The sequence below is a fragment of the Hypomesus transpacificus genome, chromosome 16 (assembly GCF_021917145.1).
Source record: "Hypomesus transpacificus isolate Combined female chromosome 16, fHypTra1, whole genome shotgun sequence".
NCBI classification, from domain to species: domain Eukaryota; kingdom Metazoa; phylum Chordata; class Actinopteri; order Osmeriformes; family Osmeridae; genus Hypomesus; species Hypomesus transpacificus.
The window spans coordinates 961,345-987,130 of record NC_061075.1 but is presented as its reverse complement, the minus strand read 5'-3'; the positions used below and the strand labels follow the sequence as shown (position 1 = coordinate 987,130).

The 25,786-nt window shown below is 48.9% G+C and overlaps 2 protein-coding genes across 2 annotated transcripts; both read left to right on the top strand.

Moving 5' to 3' along the window:
* Nucleotides 1-602: 602 nt before the first annotated feature.
* Nucleotides 603-4,679, top strand: plpp6 (phospholipid phosphatase 6). The gene is made up of 2 exons (XM_047037290.1): nucleotides 603-1,701; nucleotides 4,014-4,679. Exons 1-2 carry the CDS (start codon nucleotides 1,224-1,226, stop codon nucleotides 4,406-4,408), a joined length of 873 nt encoding a protein of 290 aa, XP_046893246.1. The 5' UTR covers nucleotides 603-1,223; the 3' UTR covers nucleotides 4,409-4,679.
* A 4,560-nt stretch (nucleotides 4,680-9,239) lies between these two features.
* Nucleotides 9,240-25,695, top strand: LOC124478838 (flavin-containing monooxygenase 5-like). Its single transcript, XM_047037304.1, has 20 exons — nucleotides 9,240-9,636; nucleotides 9,817-10,005; nucleotides 10,095-10,260; nucleotides 10,452-10,594; nucleotides 10,978-11,177; nucleotides 11,589-11,724; nucleotides 11,814-12,033; nucleotides 12,154-12,226; nucleotides 12,319-12,571; nucleotides 12,848-12,991; nucleotides 14,880-15,068; nucleotides 15,380-15,494; nucleotides 15,591-15,733; nucleotides 15,859-16,058; nucleotides 16,397-16,630; nucleotides 16,830-16,951; nucleotides 17,125-17,197; nucleotides 17,286-17,355; nucleotides 17,442-17,597; nucleotides 24,771-25,695. Exons 1-20 carry the CDS (start codon nucleotides 9,505-9,507, stop codon nucleotides 24,963-24,965), a joined length of 3,153 nt encoding a protein of 1,050 aa, XP_046893260.1. The 5' UTR covers nucleotides 9,240-9,504; the 3' UTR covers nucleotides 24,966-25,695.
* The last annotated feature ends 91 nt before the right edge of the window (nucleotides 25,696-25,786 follow it).

Genomic DNA, 25,786 nt, shown 5'->3' with positions numbered 1-25,786 from the left:
TGCCAATGTTTGATAATGTAATCAAAACAAAAAATCCCCTCTATGTACGTATCCCAAGGTGCACTCTGCATCGAGGAAGGACTATTCTAAACTTTCGGTAAAATGGGTAACCGTATGCGACTGCAAATTCATTTTATCAGTAATTGGTAGTCCACAATTAGGATAGCCTAAATACTATTTGGATTATGTCCTATTTTACATTTGATTGCACGTGTCGTTTAACCACAGGCGGTCGCATGAGCACCTACAAATGTTAAATTCAGTGATGTGGGCTTAATTATCGATTTCTACTAGGAAACTACACGGTCCACTAACTTTTTTCTGTATAATTTGGTTGCAGCGGTAGTTTATACTCCGGTAGGCTAGCGCTGCTTTAAATCAATTTGACGCTGCAAAATACATTCGATACAGATTAAAAACATCGGTTGAGAGTGAAGTTCAGGTGCACTCACGAGGTTCCTAGGAAGTCATGAAATTTGATTTTGCCGACGGTTGTGTTGGCTTCAAAGTTTGGGAGCACGTCCCCCAGAAGGATTCCGGGCATGGTTGCAATCCTCTCTCCGCGATTCACCAAAGCAAAGGCGAGAGCACAGAGAGAACACCGAATTTTGGTGGCTTAGTAAACGGACGTGCGCGGGGGAGGAGCTGTTACGTAATCAATCAAGGAGTATTATATATACATACATTATACATTAAATACAGTTGACTGACGAGTAATTTGGCCTCATCATCAGTTTAAAATGTTAGTTGAGTAAAGTAGGCAAGCTATGGTTCAGTGAACTAGTTAAAGTTTTTGGGGGTACTTAGCCTACAACTATGCTAAATAGTGCCCTTATCGCATTTTGCAAGATGGATGAATAGCCTGCTTAACTTAATGGTTGAATTGAAATGTTTGTCGAAATTTTTTTTTAATCTTTGTTCCTGGTTTCAATAACCTGACGTTTTTATAACTCAACATTCTCCTCTCGCTCCCCCCTCTAGCTTCACTCACCGTCACGTGATCTGCCCCAGCAGACTGTCAGCGGAGCAGCTTCCCACTGTGCTTTGCGCTGCGAACATCAAAGATGGCGTTGCTTGAAGCAGCGGTCTCCGACGTGACAGCGTTTGTCACCTGTAAAGCGATGCGGTAGGGAGAACGACATAATTTACTTATATCGCTGACAACGTCTTACTGCAACCGATTTGGATTACACCAACCCGTCCTAACAAAAAATAAAAATAAAATGCCGTCTCCGAAAGCAAAAAATGCCGGTCGAAGTGGTGGAAGCCCTTTGAGTAGTACTAATGGGCGCTACGAATTCATGTCGCTAAACCGAACACCTCCGCCTAACCTCCTTCCGCGTCAGGGCTCAGACCCAGCCACAGCTCGTCTCCGGGCGTCGGAAAGCCCTACCCGGCGCCGTGGCTCCGGTTCTTCAACATCTTCAACCGGAGCTCAAGTTATGCCCGAAGAGGACTGTATGCGGCTCAATCCGTCTTTCGTTGGGATTGCTCTGAGCTCCCTTCTAGCTATTGACCTGTGGCTCTCGAAGCGTCTGGGAGTGTGTGCTTGCGAGGAATCGTCGTGGGGCAGTGTTCGTCCGTTGATGAAACTGATAGAGATCTCGGGACACGGTATTCCTTGGCTGATTGGGACCGGATACTGCCTCTACAAAAGCGACAGTCCCGCTGGGCAAGAAGTGATGCTCAACCTGCTCATGGGTAACCACGTCTTTAATATTGTTGGTTTTTGAGCGGTCAGTGCATCTCCGCGGTCTTTGTCCAGCTCTCTCATTCTTCCTGCTGCACTGAGGTGAGAGAACTGCTCAATTCCCTCTGCCTCACAACAGAAACGGCATTTATAGCGCTCCGCTTTCACCTAGCTAGTGTCATGAAATCAGTTAAGATGGAGCAGAGAGGTAAAGAGAGAGAGACCACTGAGATGCACAGGCTGTTTGTTACAGCCTCTTTGTCCCAAATATTCATGCCTCCACTGCCCTCATCTTCCTTACCTTTTATAGTAAAACACACACTTCACCTCTCCCTTCACTGGCTGCCTTATGTCTCCCTCTCTCCCCCCATTCACTGCTGTGGCGCTAGCTCCATTTCACCCAGAGGCTTATCTGTCATCTTCACTTTCTGTGTTTCCTTTCATCTATCCCCATCCTCCAGAGGTGTCCACCTTTTGCCTCTCTCCTCGCCGACAACCTGCCCACCTGAGGTGACGACAGCGACCACAGCCTTGAAAGCTCTGACCTTTACACTTAGGCTAGACACAAACCAGAACACAGGCAACGGTATCTTTGTGTCCCTTTTTTTTCCTACTTTGCAACTCGCCTTTTTGGCCACACATCAATGTACACACCCACCGTGACACGTATGAAGGGAAGTCGGGTGGCTGAGCGGTTAGGGAATCGGGCTAGTAATCAGAGGGTTGCTGGATCGATTCCCGGCCATGCCAAATTACGTTGTTTCCTTGGGCAAGGTACTTCACCCTACTTGCCTTGGGGGAATGTCCCTGTACTTACTGTAAGTCGCTCTGGATAAGAGCATCTGCTAAATGACTAAATGTAAATGTACCGTATGACGTTTTTAACACGAATGCACAAAAGGTGCAGAGTTTAGATGGTGAGATTCACCACGTGAGTCAGGGTTGATGGAGAGCTTGGCCCGTGACGTGTAAGGGGGACCCCAGCTCCACCCCCGCACGCTTGTTAAAGAGGCTGTGTTCAACACCTGGATCACGTCACATCAACCAGGCTTCGCTCGCACGGTTTCCTTTTGGTGCATGAAGTGGGAGGGGCTGTCAATGCAGTCTGATCACAGCTGGTCGATACAGCGTGTAGCGCACACACACATTTTCCAGTTGCATCAAGAGACAACAGAGAGACTGTCATCTGTTGCCGTGAGTCTGAAGCCGAGTAGGACAGGAGAGCATGGCTCCTGGTCACCTGTAGCCACAGCAACCAAGACCACACCAGTGAAGGTTGTAGCCTAGGCCTGGGCTGAGGGCTAAGACCGACTTGAATTGTCCGTCCATGAAGTTTGCAGTTATTATTGTGCATCATCAAAGGATGTGGCTGCTGTGCAGTTTGAACTGTAAATACCGACCGTTGCTTGAATATGCTAATGCATATTCCAAACAACAGATAATAGCTGCAACATACAATAGCTGCATTAAATATCCCTGACTGCTGGTCAGGTCTCTAGTCGTCATTCTCCTATTCATAAGGGCAGGCTAGTTTGGCAGTCCTGTAGATCAGATAATCTGTTTGAAGCTATGTGATGCTAGGCCAGCTGTGTTTCAGAGGGGAGACAAGAGGGTGCAGGGGAGAGGAGAAGGGTGGAGAGGACAGGAGAGCCAATGCCAGCTGATCCATTACAGTGTAGTATAATATCAGCACTGGAATGAAAGTACTGCAGCCCTCTCTCTCTCTGCTCTCTCTGCTCTCTCTGCTCTCTCTCTGCTCTCTCTCTGCTCTCGCTCTCTCTGCTCTCTCTCATTCTCTCCTCACTTCAAAGGCTGCTCCTCATCACCTGTGTGCAGGCGTAGGCGGGCATTAGAACCAAGCGTGTTTGTGTGCCTGTGGAGAAGGTGGGGGTTCCAGTGTGTGCCAAGCGGGTGGTGCTCTGTGGTGGATGTCATCACAAAGACCCAGACTCGGCTCACCGCCTGGACCTGCCCCCACGCCAGCAGCCACATCAAACAGTCTTCCAAACATGTCTTATCTACACAGGAAAAACAGATGTGTGTGTGTGTGTGAGTCAGGTGTAGTAGCGGTTAGGGAATCAGGCTGGTAATCATAAGGTTCCCGGTTCGATTCCCGGCCTTGCTCAAAGGACGTTGTGCCCTTGGGCAAGGCACCTCATCCTACTTGCCTCGGGGTAATTTCCCTGTATTTACTGTAAGTCGCTCTGGATAAGAGCGACTTAGTTACATTTAGCGTCTGCTAAATGACTAAATGTAATGTCTTGTAAATGTCATTACTATGCGTTTCTAACCCCCGTGCCGCCCCCCCCCCCCCTCTCCACAGCCCTGCTGCTGGATTTGGTCCTTGTGGGCGTGGTCAAGGCTGTGGTCCGTCGCCGACGCCCCTCCCACAACCGCATGGACATGTTCGCCACCTTCTCCGTGGACCGCTACTCCTTCCCCTCGGGCCACGCCACACGTGCAGCCATGTGCGGGCGCTTCGTGCTGGCCCACCTGGTCCTGGCCGCCCCTCTGCGGGTCCTGGTGGTGCTGTGGGCAGGCCTGGTGGGCTTCAGCCGGGTGCTGCTCGGGCGCCATAACGTCACCGACGTGCTGTTTGGGTTCATCATGGGCTACGGGCAGTACAACCTGGTTGAGCTGCTCTGGGTGTCTCCGCTCGGCCTGCAAGGGCTTCTGGGAGGGAGGGGCCTGGAGGATGGCGTTGAGGCCAGCCCCTAGCTGTCGTTGGACAGCGTCCTGTCACTCGCCGCTGTTTGCTGAAGAGGAAGGCCGCTACCGACCAATCAGAAATCAAAGATGCTCCCTCGGAGAACAGTGACTGAAGATGATAGGCCCGGAACCATGAAACATCACACCCTGCTACACAAACTCTCCTCTGAACGTCATCGCCATTGCATTTAGAACCTATAGAAGATACAGTTGTGTGTGTGGGTATGTGTGGGTATGTGTGTGTGTGTGTGTGTGTGTGTGTGTGTGTGTGTGTGTGGGGGGGGGGGGGGGGGGGGGGGGGGGGGGGGGGGGGGGTAGGTAGAAGGGAATGAGCTTGTTATGGTAGCCTGGGGGAGGCATCGCCCTCAATACTTCACCACTGGGAGCTATAGAGGATTACGTGGGAGGCGAGTATTCTCTCCCCTGTTTCATCCTTTTGATGTTTGGAAAGAATTGGGGATATGAATCAAGAGAGAAAGAGAGAGAGAATGTGTGCTTGAGTGAGTATTAAGGAGAAGAAGAGATCTTCTAGTTTCCCTTTTTCTCCGAGGGGAATGTCATGATATCATGCTGGATAATTAGGAGAGCACTTTCAGAGTCTATAGGGCCAAAAAGGTTCTTTTTTAATAAGGATCCATTCATGTAATAGTTTACTTTAGACTCGATTCACACAAGCTTCATGGTGTATTTTCCCCCACAGTGAAGACTATTCATCATGGTGTGGGAAGGCTTTCAGGAGCTTGCTAAAGAGGGTGACCCATAAGCAGGACGACCTATGACAGCAGCTGAAGTTTTTACTGGTACGACAGAGGCATGCACTGTTTTCGTTTCACAAGAGCCTGTCTTCCCCACACAGACACACACATCACCCATGACTCCGCCTCCATATCCCACCTAGCCCCGCCCCTCTGAACAACATCCTGGACGCTGGCTGACACCAGGGTTGAGGACCAAAGTTGTAAACACAGGAATGAACTTCTGGGGAGAAAATGTGCTGTTAAGCTCATGCAGAAGATAGGACGTGTAGGGGAGGAGCTGTAGATGTTTTGAAATGCGTCACAGGCCAGTGAATATGACCCCACTTGTCTGTTTGTGTGCATGTCTGTGTTAGCTCTCTCTTTACCTGCCTGGTTTTCTTTTTCTTCCCATGAATGTGTGTCTTAACTTAACCTGCATGTCCTCACGTTAATGTTCTCCCATGTTCAACCGGTCGGTAAACTCCAGGGACGTCACAATGACGACTGTCTCCGCCCCCTCCCATCATTACCCCACTAGCTGGCTCCGCCCCCTCCCATCATTACCCCACTAGCTGGCTCCGCCCCCTCCCATCATTACCCCACTAGCTGTCTCCGCCCCCTCCCATCATTACCCCACTAGCTGGCTCCGCCCCCTCCCATCATTCCCCCTCTAGCTGTCTCCGCCCCCTCCCAGCAGTACCCCACTAGCTGGCTCCGCCCCTCCCAGAACATGTCACATGTGCGATGTACATTGATTGACATGATTTCCCACCTCTCTCTCCCTAGCTCCCTCCTTCTAATTACACCCTGCTCTCCATCCCCCATCCTCTCTGCCCCCCCCACCTCTCAAATCACTTGGATATGAGACTGTAGTCCCAATCAGCCCTTTTAATGTAGCTTCTATCCTTCTGCCCCCCCCCCCCCCAACTGCATCACCCACAAACACCCTCACCTCTGATTGGTCGGACCCAGATTCATCGTTGTCCGCAGCATCCCGGGCTTGTAGATATCTGTAGATGTTTGTGAACTGTCTCCTAAACGTATACCGTGAGGTCAGCTCCAGACTTGGGTGTCAAGGCATGCAGGGGTCAAAGCCACCGACCTCCTGGGTGACACTCCAAAGTATCGAGATGCATCACATGACTGTTTCCAGCCTCGCCTCCATGCTGTTTCTTCAATTTGCAATAATCCTGGGTCTGAGCCCCGATTGAATCATTGATTGGACCAATGGGCTAAGCTGTCACAATGCTTCCTGGACTCCTTATAGCCATACGCCAGATCACACTGTCAAGACCAGCTTGGTGGTCATCTGACTGACCACACAGGCAAGTGAGTGATTACATTACAGTAAAGTGCACCACAACTCTATAACTGATTGTTTCACTGGTATGAAGCACGAAATATGTTATCTGTGTAACGGGGTAACTCTAGGACCCAGGAGTTTCTAGGTTACCCACACAGCAAGAGCTACCTGGTTACATCTGTACTATGTTAGACTCAGTTGGTTGGAGCCTGTTGTCTAGATTCGACATGACCAACAGGAATAGGGTTTTGGTTTGATCTCAGCAATACGGCAAATGTCGCTCATTGCCGGACAAACATCGACCATGTCACTATGGCTCGGTAAATCTTTTTCAAACGTCCGTGTAGCGGTGAAATAGATCTCTGTTTCAGGCGATCTGTTGTTCAGCCCATCCCTGCCAACTAGTCACGCCTTCTGTACAGTCAACCACTGCTGATCCATTAAGGCTTCACCTCATGAACACCTGCTATGTGCTCTCTTGAAATAACTTAATTTAGAGTAGCTTGTGTGTCTTGTATAACACTTAATATTAATCGTGGTGTCAAATATATGTAAATAAATGGTCATTGGAATATGGCAAATCATGTTCTTTGAATTGCTTGTATCTGTTAGCACATGTATCTGTTTCTTTCCTGAGGTTTACTCTAGAATGATTACACTGTTATGGGGTATCTTTTAATAAAAAGAACGAAGAATGTCCACAATTTGTGTTGTTTCATTGGTGGGTTTTGTGATTTACGATTCAAGGAAACCTTTACTAAAGATTACGATTAGCATACATAACTGGTAAATCATCTTCTCCCACAGTACCACAACAGTTTTATATCAATGTTCCCTTGTGCTGATAGTCCTGTTATCTAGTATCCATTTACCAGATGACGCTTCTGAAATCAATTGGTCAGCACTGTAGCCCTGGTGCTCATCTCACCCATGGGGCCTGACCGTGAGGGGAAGAAACTGATTAAATTAGAGCAAAGTGCAACACTATAGCTGATTGGTTCATTGACACGAAACACGAGGAATGTCATCAGTGATGATGTCATCAGTGATGCGTCTGACTTTCGAGGACTTAAAATCTCACCTGACATTTTATGACTATACCTAAGAGTACGTTTCCACCTGAGGTCAGTTAAGGGTAAAGCGTGCGTGTGTGTGAGAGAGAAATTGAATTGAGTGGATGTCTAGAAGGAGACACAGTTACACTGTTAAGCTTTTTGGCTGACGCAAACTCAGACTGATAGAATTTAGAGATGATTAAACCCCAAGGCGGATCTGAAATAAGGCAGGTTCCCCCGGAGACTGATTCTTCCATTTCATCTGCCAGGACTAAGGTAACACTCCCTCCAAACTCAATTCTACTCTGAAATCTTTAGGTTTAAGTATCTAGACTAAACATTGTAAGAGAGCTGGGATTTACACGTTATTTTGCTGGTGTGAGTATTTGTTGTTCTGCAAAAGAAAACTAATACATATTATGTCATTGCTACATGAACATTTTATCCAGTTAACAGTTTCAAGTAGTCAACAGAAACATATGTAATTGCGGTCGGACTCCTGCTTGGCAGTCCTAATATTGGGATGTGTGTGTGTTGTAATGGCATTTTTTGACATAGCAATATCTATGTTTCTTTAAACGGTAAAAAGTAAGTTCCTTTCTTATAGACAGTCGAATGTAAGAAACTGAGGCTCTGTGGTATGGTTTACTCTGTAGAAGAGACACTCAGATGGTATTTATGGTGTGGTTTTATGATACCTAACTAAGATCCAGAGGGTCTTAGTTGGGTCTGGGGGTTGGGGAGACAGTTATCAGTTGAGTGAGCTGCCCTAACCTTTTGGCCAAGGAGAGGGCCTAGCCCTAGTCAGACATCCTGTTTGTGTATCATTAACCACCTCCAGAACCCCTGGGACACTTGGTATGGAGTCAAACTGTCACTGAGCAGTGCTGACCAATCACAGAGACCGCTATATTGATGGATTGACCATCGGAATAACCATTTGTTCTAAGTTTATATAAGGCAGGGTTTTAGGGGTTTTCTTCATCACTCTTATGAAGGATCTGTGTGGATGGCACCTCCTTCGTTAATGACTGATCAGCCAAGCTTTGTTTAATCTTATGTCATTGTATAATCTAAATAAATTGTATTGAACCGCCATCTTGACTATTCAGATCTACACAGTGGGTTAGGGTTAGGGTTAGCTAACCCTAACACTTGTATTCTATCATTACAGTGTATCTCAAATAGTGAGGTTGTTATGAGTAAGAGTTATTGAACAAAGGCTTGCTAGACAGTCAACAAGGCTGCTGGACAGTGAACCAGTAGGGTTCCAGAGGTGAAGCAGCTGTGATCAGTTATAAATGAGCACATAAGGACTAAGAATATCCCCTATTCCCAGAGTCATGTCTCAAAAGTGGCGGGCAAAGCTCCTCCGAACAGTGAGGAGAAAGAGGGGCAAGGGGGAGTCAGCATTAGGGGAGACTGATGTGTGCGAGTCTCTCAATAGAAGAACAATAAGGGTCTTGTTTCGGGGGAAAACCCATAGAGCAGAAGCCAGAGAAGGGGAGGTTGAAAATGGAGGACTGGTCAAGTGGTTGCGTATGTTGAGATTGAGATCTGGGGTGAACTGGGGTTTGAGAAGAAACCAGGACATTTGAGACGGGGTTAGACGGGGGTTTCTTGAGGAGAAAAGAGTTCCATCAACACCTTAGGAGCCAGGGGATTCGCACGCATGTTTGGGGCTGTTATGTGCAGGTTGGCCTCGACCAAACTGTGGGAAGAAACCTTCTAGAACTTTCTAGAAGGTTGTGAAATAGTATCATGCAGGGCGGGGGATTTGTCCTCATGTCTGTATATATAACGAGATGTCCAGAGAAATGTGATTGCTTTTTGAACCTACCATGTCCCACTGACGTTGTGCTGAATAAACCTTGACTCTATTTTTGAGAATCCTTCTGAGGAAAGCAAACTTCTTAATCGACAACAGTTTCCAAGGGTGGATATCTGGTTTGAAAATGTGTTTGGGTCCATCCCCCTAACTCAGGGCGACACTTCTTCCTCAGATCCAACATGGTGCGTAGGGTTGCTGTCATCGGGGCAGGGCCCTCAGGTCTGGCCAGCATCAAGTCCTGTCTGGAGGAGGGCCTGGAGCCTGTGTGCTTCGAGTCCAGCGATGACATCGGAGGACTGTGGAGGTTCAAGGTGAGGTGGGGATCACTATCTCCAGAGTAGAGGAGGGCTGGATGGCGTCATTTCTGCACCGAAATCCACGTCGTCTTTCTCATTTTTTGTGAAGATGCCGGAATAATTTTTTTACCCGTACCCACAGTAACGGTCACGGCAGTGGCAGGTGCTCACCGTGTCGTCCTGTCGCCCAAACAGGAAGTCTCCGAGCCCAAGAGGGCCAATATCTACCGCTCCCTCACCATCAACACCTCTAAGGAGATGATATGTTTCAGCGACTTCCCCATCCCAGCAGACTACCCCAACTACATGCACCACTCACGCATCCTGCAGTACTTCAGGTTGTACGCGGAGACCTTCAAACTGCTGCAACGCATCCGTTTCCAGGTAGACAGAGCGAGCGAGGAGACAGTGGAGCTGCTGGGGAACGGCCCTCTCGGCTGACATGCTGGTGTGTGTGTGTGTGTGTGTTACAGACCACGGTGCGGAGTGTGAGGCAGAGTTCAAACTTCAGCCGCTCCGGCCAGTGGGAGGTGGTGACGGCGAGCAGGGAGGGGGTGGAGGAGAGACACGTGTTTGACGCAGTCATCGTCTGCTCTGGTCACTACACCTCCCCACACCTGCCTCTCAGAGAATTCCCAGGTGACTTGACACCCACCCTGACCACACCCACCCTGACCACACCCACCCTGACCACACCCACCCTGACCACACCCACCCTGACCACACAACTCTGACCACACAACTCTGACCAACCAAGAATAACATGTCTAGCAGTCCAGCACTGTAGAAATGGGAACTCTAATGTGTGTGTGTGTGTGTGTGTGTGGCAGGGATCGAGGCGTTTGAGGGGAAGTACAGCCACAGCTGGGACTACAAGGAGCCTGATGACATGAAGGGCAAGAGGGTGGTGGTCGTTGGCATTGGAAACTCAGGAAGTGACATCGCCGTGGAGACCAGCCGAGTGGCAGAACAGGTCAGAGGTCTTCATCGTATGTGCTCGTATAAACACACTGATTATAAAATACTTTTTTTTTTTTGTCTCACAAGTTGGAGTGAGACAAACATCTTACTCTTGAGGGGAGAATCCCCCCAAAGTTTTACTGAAAATTTGACTATTTTCGTTCTCTGACCTAGTTATTTAGACCTGTCTTAGTTCCACAAGGTGACCTAGCTGGTGACCTAACTGGGTTCCACAAGGTGACCTAACTGGTGACCTAACTGGGTTCCACAAGGTGACCTAACTGGTGACCAAACTGGGTTCCACAAGGTGACCGAACTGGTGACCTAACTGGGTTCCACAAGGTGACCTAACTGGGTTCCACAAGGTGACCTAACTGGGTTCATTGGGATGTCCAGGTGTACCTCAGCACCCGTCGAGGAGCCTGGGTGCTACGCCAGGTGTCGGACAACGGGCTGCCCGTGGACATCAACTACAACACCAGGTTCATCCACATCCTCTTTCAGGTGCTGCCAATGAGCTTCCTCAACTGGTTTGGAGAGAGGATGCTCAACGCCATGTATGACCACACCACGTACGCGCTCAAGCCCAAACACAGGTGAGGATCTGCCTGTCTGCCTGCCTGCCTGCCTGCCTGTCTGTCTGTGCCGGTCTGTCTGTCTGTCTGCCTGCCTGCCTACCCGGCTGACTGACTGTCTGCCTGACTGCCTGTCTGTCTGTGTCTATCTGTTTGCCTGTAGTCAATTCCCATCAGATGTTCAGCAGTTCCCCTCTTAACTGTAGAAATGAATGAACACCCTGATTAAGCGCGGGCTGCATCCGCTACATCAGACTGTATTGTGCTTGTGTTTGCACTGTGACGTGAGCCAGCAGTGCATCAATCGCTTGTCTGCTGCGGTCGATGTCTCTGCTGTCCTGCATTGACCCTCCTCGCTCCCCTATTGTGGTCATATTGATCCAGCGATACATCTGGCTGATGACTGGTGTTGGTGCCCCCCTCCCCCCCCAGGCTTTTCAGTCAGATCCCGGTGATAAACGACGAGCTCCCTCACAAGATCCTGGCGGGCAGCGTGGTGATCAAACCCAACGTGAAGGAGTTTGTCGGCTCCAGCGTGGTCTTCGAAGACGGGAGCGTGGTGGAAAAGGTCAGAACCTTCATGGAGACATCTTAATCTCTCCTCGTATGAACGTACAGCAGTGTCGTCGGTAACCGTGGGGTTTCACCTCTTCGCAGGTGGACGCGGTTGTGTTCGCCACGGGATACAACTACGACTTCTCCTTCCTGCCGCGAAACGTGCTGCAGATGTCCGGCCACCGGGTGGCGCTGTACAAACACGTGTTTCCCCCCGCCCTAGAGCACAACACCCTGGCTGTCGTGGGGTTCATCCACGCCCTGGGGGCCATCATGCCCCAGGCTGAGATGCAGGCTCGCTGGGTGGCACGCGTCTTCAAAGGTAGCCTGAGGCTGGATGTTGGGCTGGCTGACTGGCTAGCTTGTTGGCTAGCATTGTTGACTTGTTGGCTGGCTGGTGTGGCGTTTCCTCTTAGCTGTTCCATTTGCTTTTGTTCCACAGGGCTCAAGAAACTGCCGTCTAGCCAGGCTATGTTAAAGTCAGTTGATAGTGACACCAAAGACATGGACAAGAAGTGAGTGTCCACGAAGACAACTTATTCAATCTATCCTAGGTTACAACACCCACACGATCTTCTCTGATGTGATCTCCCTGTCCTCCCAACAGCTTTGTTCTGTCCAAGCTGACACCTCTGCACGTGGATTTCGTCTCCTACATGGATGAAATCGCTGGAGAGGCGGGGGTGAGACCCAGCCTGCTCTGGCTGTTCTTCACAGACTACCCGCTCTTCAAGCAGATCCTGTGGGGGCCCGTGTCCGCCTTCCAGTACCGCCTGACGGGCCCTGGGAGGTGGGACGGAGCTCGCCAGGCTATTCTCACCCAGAGTGATCGCATGTACCAGCCTCTGAAGACCAGACAGGTGGGTCCATCGCAGTTTTGTTCCGATGGCTCAGTTATCAGGGGGTGGGGGGTCAGATGGCTAAGCGGTTAGGGGAATCGGGTTATTAATCAGAAGGTTTGCGGTTCGATTCCCGGCCGAGCTAAATGACGTGGTGTCCTTTTCTCGGGGGGGGGGGGGGGAAATCTAGGGTGAAGTTACTGTAAGTCGCTCTGGATAAGAGCGTTCGCTAAATGTTTAAATGTAAATGTAAAATGTTATCGGTAGTTCTGACTGACATCCCCTTTCAACCCCCAGGTGGATAAGCCGAAAAGTTCCTGGCTAGGCCGTCTGTTCAAGCTCAGTCTGACTGCCGCGGTGGGGGGAGGTGCTGCCTACTACGTCCACCGCCACCCCCCCTCCCACCTCACCTCCCTCCTCGCCTCCCTCCGACCTCTGAGCGTGTGACACGGTCCAGACCAGGAGAGGACCCACCCACAGGATGCAGAGGCAGGATTGGATCTCAAGTTCAGGGGCGTGTCCAGACATTTTTTTATAGGGGTAGCCAATCATATTTTAAGATATTGGGGTGGCCAATCAGATTTCAGGGGTGGCCCGTGCCACCCTAGGCCACTCCCTGAACACGCCACTGCTCAAGTTCACCCCAAACCTTCCTCTATCCCAGCACACTCTACTGCCTCTCAGACAGTTTTCATTATCAATCTAAGAAAAAGCACCAAACCTTCTATATCTGATTATTATACAGTTTATGATCGCTTCTTCTGTCCTCTGTGGTCTGAATATCAATCAACTTGGCGTGTTTGTTAGTGCCGATTTTCGAGTATGAGACTAATTTTGTCACTTCACCTTATGAATATGTATGATTCACCATCTTTAACCTTTTGCATCGTGAATAAAATATTTTAATCATAAATGTGTGTGCCTTGCTGTGAAGATGTTTCCAGTGTTTTACCAACTGAATCATCAGCTCTCACAGCAAAAGACCTTCCTCTGCCTGAACAACACATTTCAGTCATTTCAGTTTGTGGAGACAGACCTTTCAAGCCAGCTGTTCTTCTGAAGCTAGAATCGACCACAGTAGCATGTTCCATCCATGCCTAGTGATGCCCCAGTGTTCATAATTACAGAGCAACAACAGAGTTTTGTCATGTGGCCAAAAGGTGGGAGGCTTTTAGACCTTTTAGTTAATGAATACTAAAGTAAGAGGTTAAGCAAGGTGATCGTCCCTTCCCTCCCCCCCTGAACCATTGATGTGGAATATAGTTCACGGAAATCCATCCTCTGTCAATGAATAATCAATAAACATGCTTTAGAAGTCTAAAACAATGCTTAATCTAACCACAAACGTGTATGATCTGTAGAGGAAAGTGAGTCTAGCTGCTATCAGAGGATTCAAGACAGACCCTCCCCCTCCTCTTCAGACGGCAGCAGATCAAAGTTCCTCCCCCCAGGCAGACTGAGAGCGGCCCAACAGGCTTCTTTCTGCTAGTTTTCAGGATTTTCTACGTCAGCGTCAGCTAGCTCGAGTAATACCGAGGCTGAGCCCCCAGTGAGAGGTGAAAACAAGCAGGATCAGCAAGTTAGGAATGAAATACTAGTAGTCTGAAATCACATCAACAATGACAGCAATGTCCATTCAGTTTGGTGAGTTGCCTTGTCTCACTGGGTCAATGTTTGTTTTTTATAACTCAACTGACTGAAATGGCTGACTGATCTTCCCTTTGCTCTCCCTGGCTGTCTTCTATCCAGCAGTCTTAGCTTCCCGCTAACACAGACAGACAGGCAGGCAAGCAGACAGGCAGACACACAGGCAGACAGGCAGACAGTCAGGCAGACAGGCAGACAGACAGGCAGACAGTCAGGCAGGCAGGCAGGCAGGCAGGCAGGCAGGCAAGCAAGCAGACAGACAGACAGACAGACAGACAGACAGAGAGGCAGACAGGCAGACAGGCAGACAGGCAGACAGGCAGACAGACAGGCAGACAGTCAGGCAGACAAGCAGACAGACAGGCAGGCAGGCAGGATGAGTCGTCGCGTTGCAGTGATCGGAGGCGGGAGCTCAGGGCTGGCCTGCATCAAGTCCTGTCTCGATGAAGGCCTGGAGCCTGTGTGCTTCGAGTCCAGCGATGACATCGGAGGACTGTGGAGGTTCAAGGTGAGCACTGAGAGGGGAGCGGGCAGGAGCCTGCTTCAGTGGATCACAACTGCATCTCTGAGGGCCCAGAGTACAGACACCATAAGAATATATCATCATGACATCACAGAAGACCAGCGATAACCGTCGAAGTGTTGCCTCCCTGTGTCTGATCGGATGTTCCTGTGTCCACAGGAGAGGGCGGAGCCAGAACGCTCCAGCATCTATCGCTCCCTGGTCGTGAACACCTCTAAGGAGATGATGTGCTTCAGTGACTTCCCCATGCCTGATCACTACCCCAACTACATGAAGCACTCCCAGCTGCTGCAGTACTTCAGGCTCTACTCTGAGCACTTTGACCTCCTGCGACACATCCGTTTCCAGGTCAACCCTCTCTCCTTTTCTGTCTGTGCTGGAATCCAAAGAGCTTGGACAGATCCTCATGTAGTGTGTTTGTTCTGTGTGTTTGTTTGTTTGTCTTTGTTTCCTTACATTTTGCTGTGTGCTTGTTTTTATGTGATTCTTAGTTTTTCTTGTGTGTGTGTGTGTGTGTGTGTTGCTGTGTGTGTGTGTGTTGCTGTGTGTGTGTGTGTGTTGCTGTGTGTGTGTGTGTGTGTGTTGCTGTGTGTGTGTGTTTTTGACAGACCACAGTGCAGAGTGTGAGACAGAGGCCAGAGTTCCCTCACTCTGGGCAGTGGGAGGTGGTGACTGAAGACAGGGAGGGACAGGAGGAGAGACACGTGTTTGACGGGGTTCTAGTGTGTTCCGGCCACTACACACACCCCATATCCCCCCTCAAGGACTTCCCAGGTCCCCCTGCTTGTTCCCCACACTCCTCTAAGCTCCGTGTCTTGTCGATGAGGAAGCGTGTGGCGTGTAAACGTGTGTTTCCGTGCTGTCCTCCAGGTCACGACACGTTCCAGGGGAGGTGCTGCCACAGCTGGGAGTACAAGGATGCTAACGCCCTCCGAGGGAAGAGAGTGCTGGTGGTTGGCATCGGCAACTCTGGAGGAGACATCGCCGTGGAGATTAGCCGATCCGCAGAGAAGGTAGGGCCGACTGTCAGAGGAAACCATTTAAAATCTGGCCACCATGTTGCTGCTGACAACCATCTTACCATCTACCAACACTTCCTGTTTATCCGGCTCATGAGATTTAATTCCCCCCCCCTCAGACGTTCTTGAGCACACGAAAGGGAGCTTGGGTGATCGGTCGCATGTCCAGCCGTGGTCTTCCCCTGGACATGATGGCCATTACCAGGAAGAACGCCCTGCTGACCCTCCTCCTGCCCAGGGCTCTGGTCAACTGGGCCGCCGAGAGAGACCTCAACCACAGATACGACCACAGGCTGTACGGCCTGCAGCCCACACACAGGTGCCTCCCCCTGCAGACACACAGCTACAGAACACACACAGGTGCCTTATCCTGCAGACACACAGCTACAGACCACACACAGGTGCCTCCCCCCTGCAGACACACAGCTACAGAACACACACAGGTGCCTCCCCCTGCAGACACACAGCTACAGACCACACACAGTCCTGCCACCATACAGTCATTTGGTGCTTCAATCACCAACTCTTTTTCTCTCCTACCTATTTCTCCTACCTGTCTCTCCTACCTGTCTCTCCTACCTGTCTCTCCTACCTGTCTCTGCTACCTCTCTCGCCCACTTGTCTCTCCCACCTGTCTCTCCTACCTGTCTCTCCCAGGCTCTTGGACAGGAGGCCGCTGATCAACGATGACCTTCCGGGACGTGTCCTCCAGGGGGCACTGGTGATGAAGCCCAACCTGCAGGGGTTCCAGGGCTCCGGAGTTACGTTTGAGGACGGAACCGCGGAGGAGAACATCGACGCCGTGGTGTTCTGCACCGGCTACAGCGGAACCTTCTCCTTCCTGCCCGCCTCTCTGTTCCAGGGGTCTGGAGGACAGCTGAGCCTCTACAGGTCAGATGTCATCAGGCTGGACATCCACAGGACCCTCACAAACTATATACACAAGACTATCTGGATGAAAACACACGTTTTCAAACTCCTTCCATGCGATTGAACAGACACCAGACGAGGATATCCTGGAACGTCATGTGATCAGGATCTTTGTTTGACAGTTGGTTTCTGTTTACCTTGCCCTGCGTCGTGTTTTCAGGCGTGTGTTCCCCCCCTCTCTGGAGCGCCCCACGCTGGCCGTCATGGGATTGTTCCAGACAAAAGGACCCATCATGCCGCTGGTGGAGATGCAGGCGCGTTGGGCTACACGGGTCATAGCAGGTCAACACACACACACACAGACACGCAGACACACACATACACACGCAGACACACACATACACACACACAGACACACACACACAGACATACACATAAATACACAGACATACACAGTCATTATCTACTGGTTACATCCCAAACATCGTTTCCCCCCTCTCTGTCTGTCATCTCAGGGCTGAGCCAGCTTCCTCCAAAGCGCCTAATGCTGACCGCAATAGAGACCGAGAGGAAGAGAAACATCAAGAGGTAAATGGATGACCAGTAAAGGAGGTGGTTCGCTCGGTCCAAGACACTTTTAGCTTGGTGTTCTAACAGGGTCTGTCTCTGCCCCTAGCTACCCCTGCCCAAGACAGGCTGCCCTCCAGGTGGACTTCATCTCATACCTGGACTCCATCGCTACGGAGGTCAGTGGGGAAAAGAAAGGTGGAGCATTGACGCGTATCGTTTTACGGTGGGTCAACATTATGGGATGTTTGTTTCATCCCTACAGGTGGGGGTGCGTCCCAACATGATCAAGCTGCTGCTGACTGACCCCAGACTGGGTCTGGAGGTTCTCCTGGGGCCCGTCACCCCATACCAGTACCGTCTGACCGGGCCGGGGAAGTGGGCCGGGGCCCGCCAGGCTATCCTCACCCAGTGGGAGCGGGTGGCCCGGCCCCTCAGGACCAGGGCTGAACCAACACCAGCCCCCAGCCCCTCAGGGCTCCTCTCCTCCCCCTGGCTGCTCACCCTGTTTGGGGGGTCGGTGGTGCTGGCTGTGCTGTTGTTCCATGGACGACTGATAGCCGCACTGCCAGACCCAGCCCAGCTCCTGGAGGACTTCCCCACCCTGCTAGGGGGGATCTTGTAGAGGCTGCTCCACTGGAGGATCTAGCATCACCCAACACTGCTGACAATGTAGCCAGGCCACACGCATCTCACACTGAAGGAACAAGGAACCGACATAATGTACAACTATTACATGTTTCTCCAGTTTTAGTTTTTGTCCCCATTGAAAGAAAATGTCTATCCTTTACCTTCTTAGACTTTTCTTTACGATGTGATGTTGTACCAAAACATCAAATGTCACAACCAAAATCATCTTATATTTTCTTACATCATAATTCCTCACGGTGAGTTTCATATGCAACACCAAATAAAATTGTTTTTGTTTGACAAGAAATGGCACAATGCCTAAGGGATGAATCAAGGATGAAGATCCTACTGCATGCCTCCTCCTTCCCACGTGTGTGAGGGATCTCACTGTCCAGCACCAAAATAGCAGAGCAGGAAGTGGGCCAGGGAGAAGCAGGAAGCAGCAGAGGAAGTAGGCCAGGGAGAAGCAGGAAGCTGCAGAGGAAGTGGGACAGGGAGAAGCAGGAAGCAGCATTGGAAGTGGGACAGGGAGAAGCAGGAAGCAGCAGAGGAAGTGGGCCAGGGAGAAGCAGGAAGCAGCAGAGGAAGTGGGCCAGGGAGAAGCAGGAAGCAGCAGAGGAAGTGGGACAGGGAGAAGCAGGAAGCAGCAGAGGAAGTGGGACAGGGAGAAGCAGGAAGCAGCAGAGGAAGTGGGCCAGGGAGAAGCAGGAAGCAGCAGAGGAAGTGGGCCAGGGAGAAGCAGGAAGCAGCAGAGGAAGTAGGAGTGCTGTTGTCCTGTTGTCATTCAGCCTGAATGGGTTGATGACCTACTCCCCCAGATCTGCTTACTCAAGCTAAACAGCATAGTGAATTAAAACATCCTCCTGGGCAGCCCTCCAGGTGGGGAACAGGAGTAGGGTGTGTGTGGGGGGGGGGGGGGTTAGGACGCACTCACACTCTGGGGGGGATGTGGTGTTGAATTCTTGAGTGTTTGATTACTGCGACAGTGTTGCCTCTGTTCCTGCTGTACATGATGTGTAACAGCGTGGGCAATTACCCTTGCAAGGAGATAGAGAGCTCATTTAACAACTCACCTCTCAACCGCCTCAAAGTCGTTTGGTTCTTGTGTCTGCAGCTGCATCAGGAAGAGATTGATTCGGTCAAGCAGCTAAATGAGACGTAAACAATAATAAAACAGGATGTGTTCCGTTGATTGGTAAAATACTTATTTTTAAACGTCTTTGTATTCAAATCTAGGGATGCACATTGTAGGCTACTGGACTTACAATGACACAGGAGTCCAACCAACTAGACACAGTAAACCTCCTCTACTCCCCCCTTTTCCTCTCCTCCCCTCCCCCCTCCTCCTCTCCCTCCTCATACCTCCCTCCTCCTCCCTCCGGCAGACCTGCCCACTTGACATGAGCAGTCACACTGACACACACACACACAGACTGTGTCTCGGCGGACGCACAAATATGGACACACACAATCACTGACTTACAGACACACACAATCCTGTCTGCGGGTGCTTCTGAGTCCTGTCACCCAATACCATTACCGTCTGACCACCGAACCCCATTTTGAAGTAGTAGTGACGTTACCTATTGTGATTTTCGGATTGAATCTAAATGAATACGTTATTTACGTAATTTGATCCTTTACAAAATGAACTAATTGTCAAAAAGAGACCGTATGTCATTTATGGCTAATCGTTGCATTAATAGTCTTAATTTAAGACTTCGAAAGCCCAGCCTACAAGACGCTGAACTAAACTCCGCCCTCCATCCTTATCTGTAGGCTACACAACCCTTTCAGATTTTGGAACTAAACATTTCTGCTGTCGGTGTAACAGGTAACCTAAGACAAGCGTAAACTAGAATTTGATGAACTTTTATGAATTTCGGGCATTTTCTAATTAGCTTATAACGTTTTGCAAGAAACGTTCCATATTGTTTTCAAGGCATAGCCAACTTCTTGTAATGATAAAGCGACACCTTCCGATGAAAACAAGTTTGTGGAAATTTAAATTTGCGACTTTGTAGAATGCTTTCAAAAATCCCGTAAACAAGGTCAGACCGAAAAAAAAGGCGATTTCGACTGCAATCAGCAAAATATAAGCTACGTGGGGTAGTTAGTTGTAACGCTATTGTAGTGTGGGCCTACAGCAGGTTGCGATAGCCCAGGTGTTGTTGGTTAAATGGGGATTTGTCAGATTTCTAAAAGCGTTATCTCTGCAGCTTGTAGACTACCTGCAGCCCCCCGTGCAACTGACGAACAAGAGGCAGGAGGAGACAGGAACTAGCTGTATTTCAGTCCTCCCTTGTTGTGAATGGCCATGTATATCGCTATTGTTTCTGACAGTAGTTTCACTCAAAGTCCAACCTTAACTCCTCAGACAGACAGGATGAGTCGTCGCGTTGCAGTGATCGGAGGCGGGAGCTCAGGACTGGCCTGCATCAAGTCCTGTCTCGATGAAGGCCTGGAGCCTGTGTGCTTCGAGTCCAGCGATGACATCGGAGGACTGTGGAGGTTCAAGGTGAGTAGAAATCTTGACGGTGCAACAATCTGAAAGCTAAATTCCCCCAGTTGCAAAAACGCACTCATATATTATGCTGGGTTGCCAGGTATGTAAGAAACAGCGGTAACGTCAACAATGTTCTCTTTGACGTTTACGTTCCAGGAGAACCCAGAGCCAGACAGAGCAAGCATCTACCGCTCTGTCATCATCAACACCTCCAAGGAAATGATGTGCTTCAGTGACTACCCCATCCCCGGCCACTTCTCAAACTACATGCACAACTCCCAGATCATGGAGTACTTTCGCATGTATGCCGACCACTTCCAGCTGACCAAGTACATCCGTTTCCAGGTGAGGTCATCGTCGTTATCTCATGGGGTCAGAGAGGCCGCTGACGATAACCCTAGTAGGAGAAGCAGGAACCTGTTAGGCCGACTGACTGTTTATCTGACTGTCTGTCTCTCTGGTCTAACTGACTGACTGTCTGTCTGTCTGGTCTAAATGTCTTGTCTGTCTGGTCTAAATGACTGTCTGTCTGGTCTAAATGTCTGTCTGTCTGTCTGGTCCAAATGACTTTCTGTCTGTCTGTCTGGTCTAAATGATTGTCTGTCTGTATGGTCTAAATGTCTGTCTGTCTGTCTGTCTGTCTGTCTGTCTGTCTGTCTGTCTGTCTGTCTGTCTGTCTGTCTGTCTGTCTGTCTGTCTGTCTGGTCTAAATGATTTTCTGTCTGCAATGTCTGTCTGTCTGGTCTAAATGCCTGTCTGTCTGCCCTATCAGACCAGGGTGCTGCAGGTGCGACAGAGACCAGACTTCTGCCACTCCGGCCAGTGGGATGTAGAGACGGAGAACAAGGAAGGGGAGAAAGAGAGACTTGTCTTCGATGCTGTGATGATCTGCATAGGACACCACTGTCACCCCCATCTTCCTCTGCATGACTTCCCTGGTATGACACTGCGCGTGTGCGTGCGTGTGTGACTTGTAGCATGTGCGTGTGTCACATGCTACAATGTTCCCCCTGGAAGTTTGTCCTAAGTGTTCCAGGTGCTACTGTTTACGCCGGCGATTTGATTCCATCTTCAAGTTCAAGTCTTTTATTTGTCAGGTACACAGAACAACGCAAGGTTAGACTGGGCACTGAAATTCTTAAGACAAGACAACGCAAGCACCTGGCATAACATAACATATAAGTACACGGAACACAATTTACATCAATGCTGAGCTTAAATAAGTGAAACTTCCTAAATATACAGATAGCAATAAATATCGACTATACTAACCCTAATACTAAAACTTCCTAAATTACAGATAACAATAGATAGTACACGCTTCAGTTAGCCTCCGACGCAGTTGTATAAGGTCAACGAGAAAAGTGCTACGGGAGGCGTTGACTTTGACCTACGTTCACAGGAGGACATCAAAGATTGTATAAGAAACTGTACTAAAGGTCAACTTGATATCAGTGTTCCATGGAACAAGGGCACATGCTGTCTAGCTGCACCCATTTACCTTTCTACACACAGCACCAAAAGTCAACATACAATAAAACATTGAATTGAACACATTGATTCCACAATGATGTAGTGGAGTAAACTTACTAATAGTGGCTTTGAGATCTTCCAGATAAATACTGTGTTTTCAACCTCATTATTCACTTTTAGAAACATATATTATTATTATTATTATAATTATGATCATATTTATTGCAAATTACAGTTGGACAGCTAGGCTGAAGTGGGCAGCCTAATTGAGGGATGTCTGTATGACTCGCAGGCATCGATACGTTCAAGGGAACGTTCTTCCACAGCCGGGACTACAAGTGCCCAGAAGAGTGGAGAGGGAAGAAGGTGGTGGTGATCGGCATCGGGAACTCAGGTGGAGACATCGCTGTGGAGTTTAGCAGAGTCGCTCGACAGGTATGTCTCACACACACACCTTACCCCTCGCCCAGTCCTGCTTCACACTTTTCAGAAACTATACTATGATTAATAAAGAACTACTGTATAAGAGGTGTTGTGTTTACTCAAGCATTAAAGATGATGTTTTTTACATGTCATATTGTTCTTTGGTTGCTACGGGGATGAAAGGTCCAGTTAGGTGGACAAAAGGCTGAATACTAAATACACAAACTGCTGTATTCCAGAATATATTAAGCTATGCTGTAATTGTACTGTACTAGAAACAGACTACTGCAAAATGAGTCCTTTGAAAGTTATTATTACATTTTTGTCATAGATAAATACATCCTAGGTCAAAGGTCACCTGTATCATCTGGTCTTTCCCTCCAGGTGTTCCTGAGTACCAGGCGAGGGTCATGGGTTCTGAACCGCGTGGGGGATTACGGGTTACCCCTGGACATGCTTTTTGGCAGGCCTGCCATTTTTCTCAGAGGACTTCTGCCTTTCGGGATGATGTGCTCCCTGGTAGAGGGCCACCTAAACAAAAGATTCAATCACAGTCTGTATGGCCTGAAGCCCAAACACAGGTGTGCACATCCACGTAATCTAAAACACATCCACGTTATCCAAAGCACATCCACGTAATCCAAAACACATCCACGTTATCCAAAGCACATCCACGTAATCCAAAACACATCCACGTAATCCAAAACACATCCACGTTATCCAAAACACATCCACGTAATCCAAAGCACATCCACGTAATCGAAAAAACACATCCACGTAATCCAAAACCGCACGGAACTCCATATTTTTTATCAAAGATCCCCTCGAAAAAGTCATCACATACACAAGTCTTTACTCTAAACCATTTAAGCTTTTTTTCTGATGAAACAATAGGACTTCCTGTTATGGTGTCTATGAATCAGAATCAGAACATTCATATTCTATGGTTCTAACCATAGGCGGAAATCCCGACCCCTCCATCCTGGGAAAAATAGGATTTGTCCCCCGCAAGAAATCACTGTAAACATAAGGACATTTAAATAATATTAATAATATACATTTAACTTATTACAATGTAGGCTATGTGTTACAGAAGTAATTTTGGTGTCCCTGTCAGGAATTGCTCTTGAGAAAATGTCATATAATTGTCCCCCCCCCCCCCCAAAAAAAAATTGATAGCAGAGTTTTGCCACTGGTTCTAACACAACAGTGTTTGCGTTAATCCTCCAGGGTGTTCAGCCAGCACCCCATGCTGAACGACGAGCTGCCAAACCGGATCCTCTCCGGGACGGTGAAGGTGAAGCCTAACATCCAGAAGATCCAGGGATCCAGTGTGGTGTTCTCCGACGGGACGGTCGAGGATGACATCGACCTGCTGGTATGCTCCTCGCTCTCCCAACACACACACACCTGACATCAGTACACACACAGGCATGTGTGATTGGTGTCTTGTTATACAGCAAAGTATCAATCAGAATCAGAATCAGAAGGGATTTTATTCGCCATGAATGTTTGCACAAACAAGGAATTTACTTTGGCAGGGAGGTGCATACATTAAATATATTGAAACTTAAATATGTGGACTAACTATTCAAAAGGAGCAAAGTCTAGCTAATACTAAGGGGAGTCTAGCTAATACTAAGGGGAATAAAAAATAAAATGTAAAATATAAGTAGCCCTAATTTACAATCTAACCTGAAAATACAGATAGTATCTGATTTCATCTTCTTCTTTTTTATCTCCAGGTGTTTGCCACAGGTTACAGTTTCTCTTTCCCCTTCCTGGCCTCTGAGGTTCTCTCTGTGTCTGGGAACAAGGCGACCCTGTATAAGTACATGTTCCCTCCTGGGTTAGAGCGCCCCACGCTGGCTGTTATCGGGCTGGTGCAGCCACTGGGGGCTATCATGCCCATCTCTGAGATGCAGGCCCGCTGGGCTACCCGTGTCTTTAAAGGTAAACAACACCGCAAACATCCTCTCTTCCAGTCTGGTCTTTAGGCATAGATCTCATGTACCTCCACAACCGCTCATCGCACATCACTTGTGTCACTCAAGGTTTGAACAAGCTTCCTTCGATGGCGAACATGCTGAAAGAAATTAAGTTCAAGGAAGAGACGATGGCTAAAAGGTACCTCAAAGACTCGAATCCTGTCAGTCATGAAAGTGTTATTAATTATCGGGCTAATTCTGGGCCGTATCTGGGTTACTCAAGCATTGTTTGGGAGGCTGTATCCATTCCTGGGAGGATTACGGTGGATTCCTTAAGGTCTGCAGGAATGTAGGCAGGGGTAGATCGAACGTTGGCCGGGTTGACGTCTCCCCCTCTCTGTCTCCCAGGTACGTGACCTCACAGAGGCACACCATCCAGGTAGAGTATGCACCGTACATGGATGAAATTTCAGCCCAGGTGGGGGTGCGTCCCAGCCTGCTGAAACTGCTGCTGACTGACCCCAGACTGGGTCTGAAGGTTCTCCTGGGGCCCGTCACCCCATACCAGTACCGTCTGACCGGGCCGGGGACGTGGGCCGGGGCCCGCCAGGCTATCCTCACCCAGTGGGAGCGGGTGACCCAGGCCCTGAATACCAGACCTGAAGACCCCCCGGAGCTCCCACGGTCCTCCACCCCCACCCTGGTCCTCTCCCTGATGGTGGCCGGCCTGGCTACCACGGCCTACTACTGCAAGGGCAGCCTGGCCACCCTCCAGTGGGACCCTACTGCCCTGCTGGACAGGATCAAGGTCTACCTGCCTGGCCCCTAAGCTGGGAGCTGCCCCCTTATCCACTCGGTGCAGAACCGCTAGCTGTCAGATAACATTCCCCTCTGTCTGTTGATTCACTTGCTGTTGCTTTTCAGAGATAATGCATGGGTAGTTGTATTAATATAAAGCTCAAAGCTAATATATTCAGTGCCAGGAACCTAAACAAACAAGTAGTCGTTGTTAGCATGTTCCAGCTCTGGCACTTTGCTAGAGTGACCTGCTTATTAACACAATGAGATGCAAGGGAGAGTTTTGCTCCACAAAGTACCCATTTTGCTGAGTAGCTTAACTGATATATTGAGTTTAGGGTGTGAGGCTCATTTAAATAATCAACAACTGAACAACTGTTCATTTTTTAAAGCTTATTTCTATGAACTAATACAGTAAGAGTGGTTGGATGAGACCTTCACTTGTGCCTTTAATATTGAATGAGCTTTTGCTGTTTTAAGTGCCATTCATTCTTTACAAGGGACACAAAAAATTATTATGTGCACCTCAAATTACCTTTCACCTCATATTGGACTGCTCTTCCCAAACATTTGCAAACAGGATCTATGTAAAGTGAGACTGATAACCTGTGTCTGCTTGGCAGCGGGGCCAACTTGTTCTGTAATGTAGCATCTCGGCATTTCCTGTGTTTTTACACACGACAATTTCTTGTTTATATTTTATTAATTATTAATAAAAGTTGTTTTCTGATCACAAATAAAAAAAACTGAGCAAAACAAAGTCCACTATGCAGCCTTTATTTTTTAAGTGTTTTGGCTATATTGATCAAGAATCCCACTATTTCTGACGAGATCTGACGGTTTGGACTTCTA

What these genes read in the sequence shown, in the direction of transcription:
- plpp6 (XM_047037290.1), top strand. Translation starts at nt 1,224, where the DNA reads ATGCCGTCTCCGAAAGCAAAAAATGCCGGTCGAAGTGGTGGAAGCCCT. An exon ending in GATGCTCAACCTGCTCATGG is followed by an intron (nt 1,702 to 4,013) that starts GTAACCACGTCT and finishes CCCTCTCCACAG; the next exon opens with CCCTGCTGCTGGATTTGGTC.
- LOC124478838 (XM_047037304.1), top strand. Translation starts at nt 9,505, where the DNA reads ATGGTGCGTAGGGTTGCTGTCATCGGGGCAGGGCCCTCAGGTCTGGCC. An exon ending in TGCAACGCATCCGTTTCCAG is followed by an intron (nt 10,006 to 10,094) that starts GTAGACAGAGCG and finishes TGTGTGTTACAG; the next exon opens with ACCACGGTGCGGAGTGTGAG. An exon ending in AGGAAGAGAAACATCAAGAG is followed by an intron (nt 17,198 to 17,285) that starts GTAAATGGATGA and finishes CTCTGCCCCTAG; the next exon opens with CTACCCCTGCCCAAGACAGG.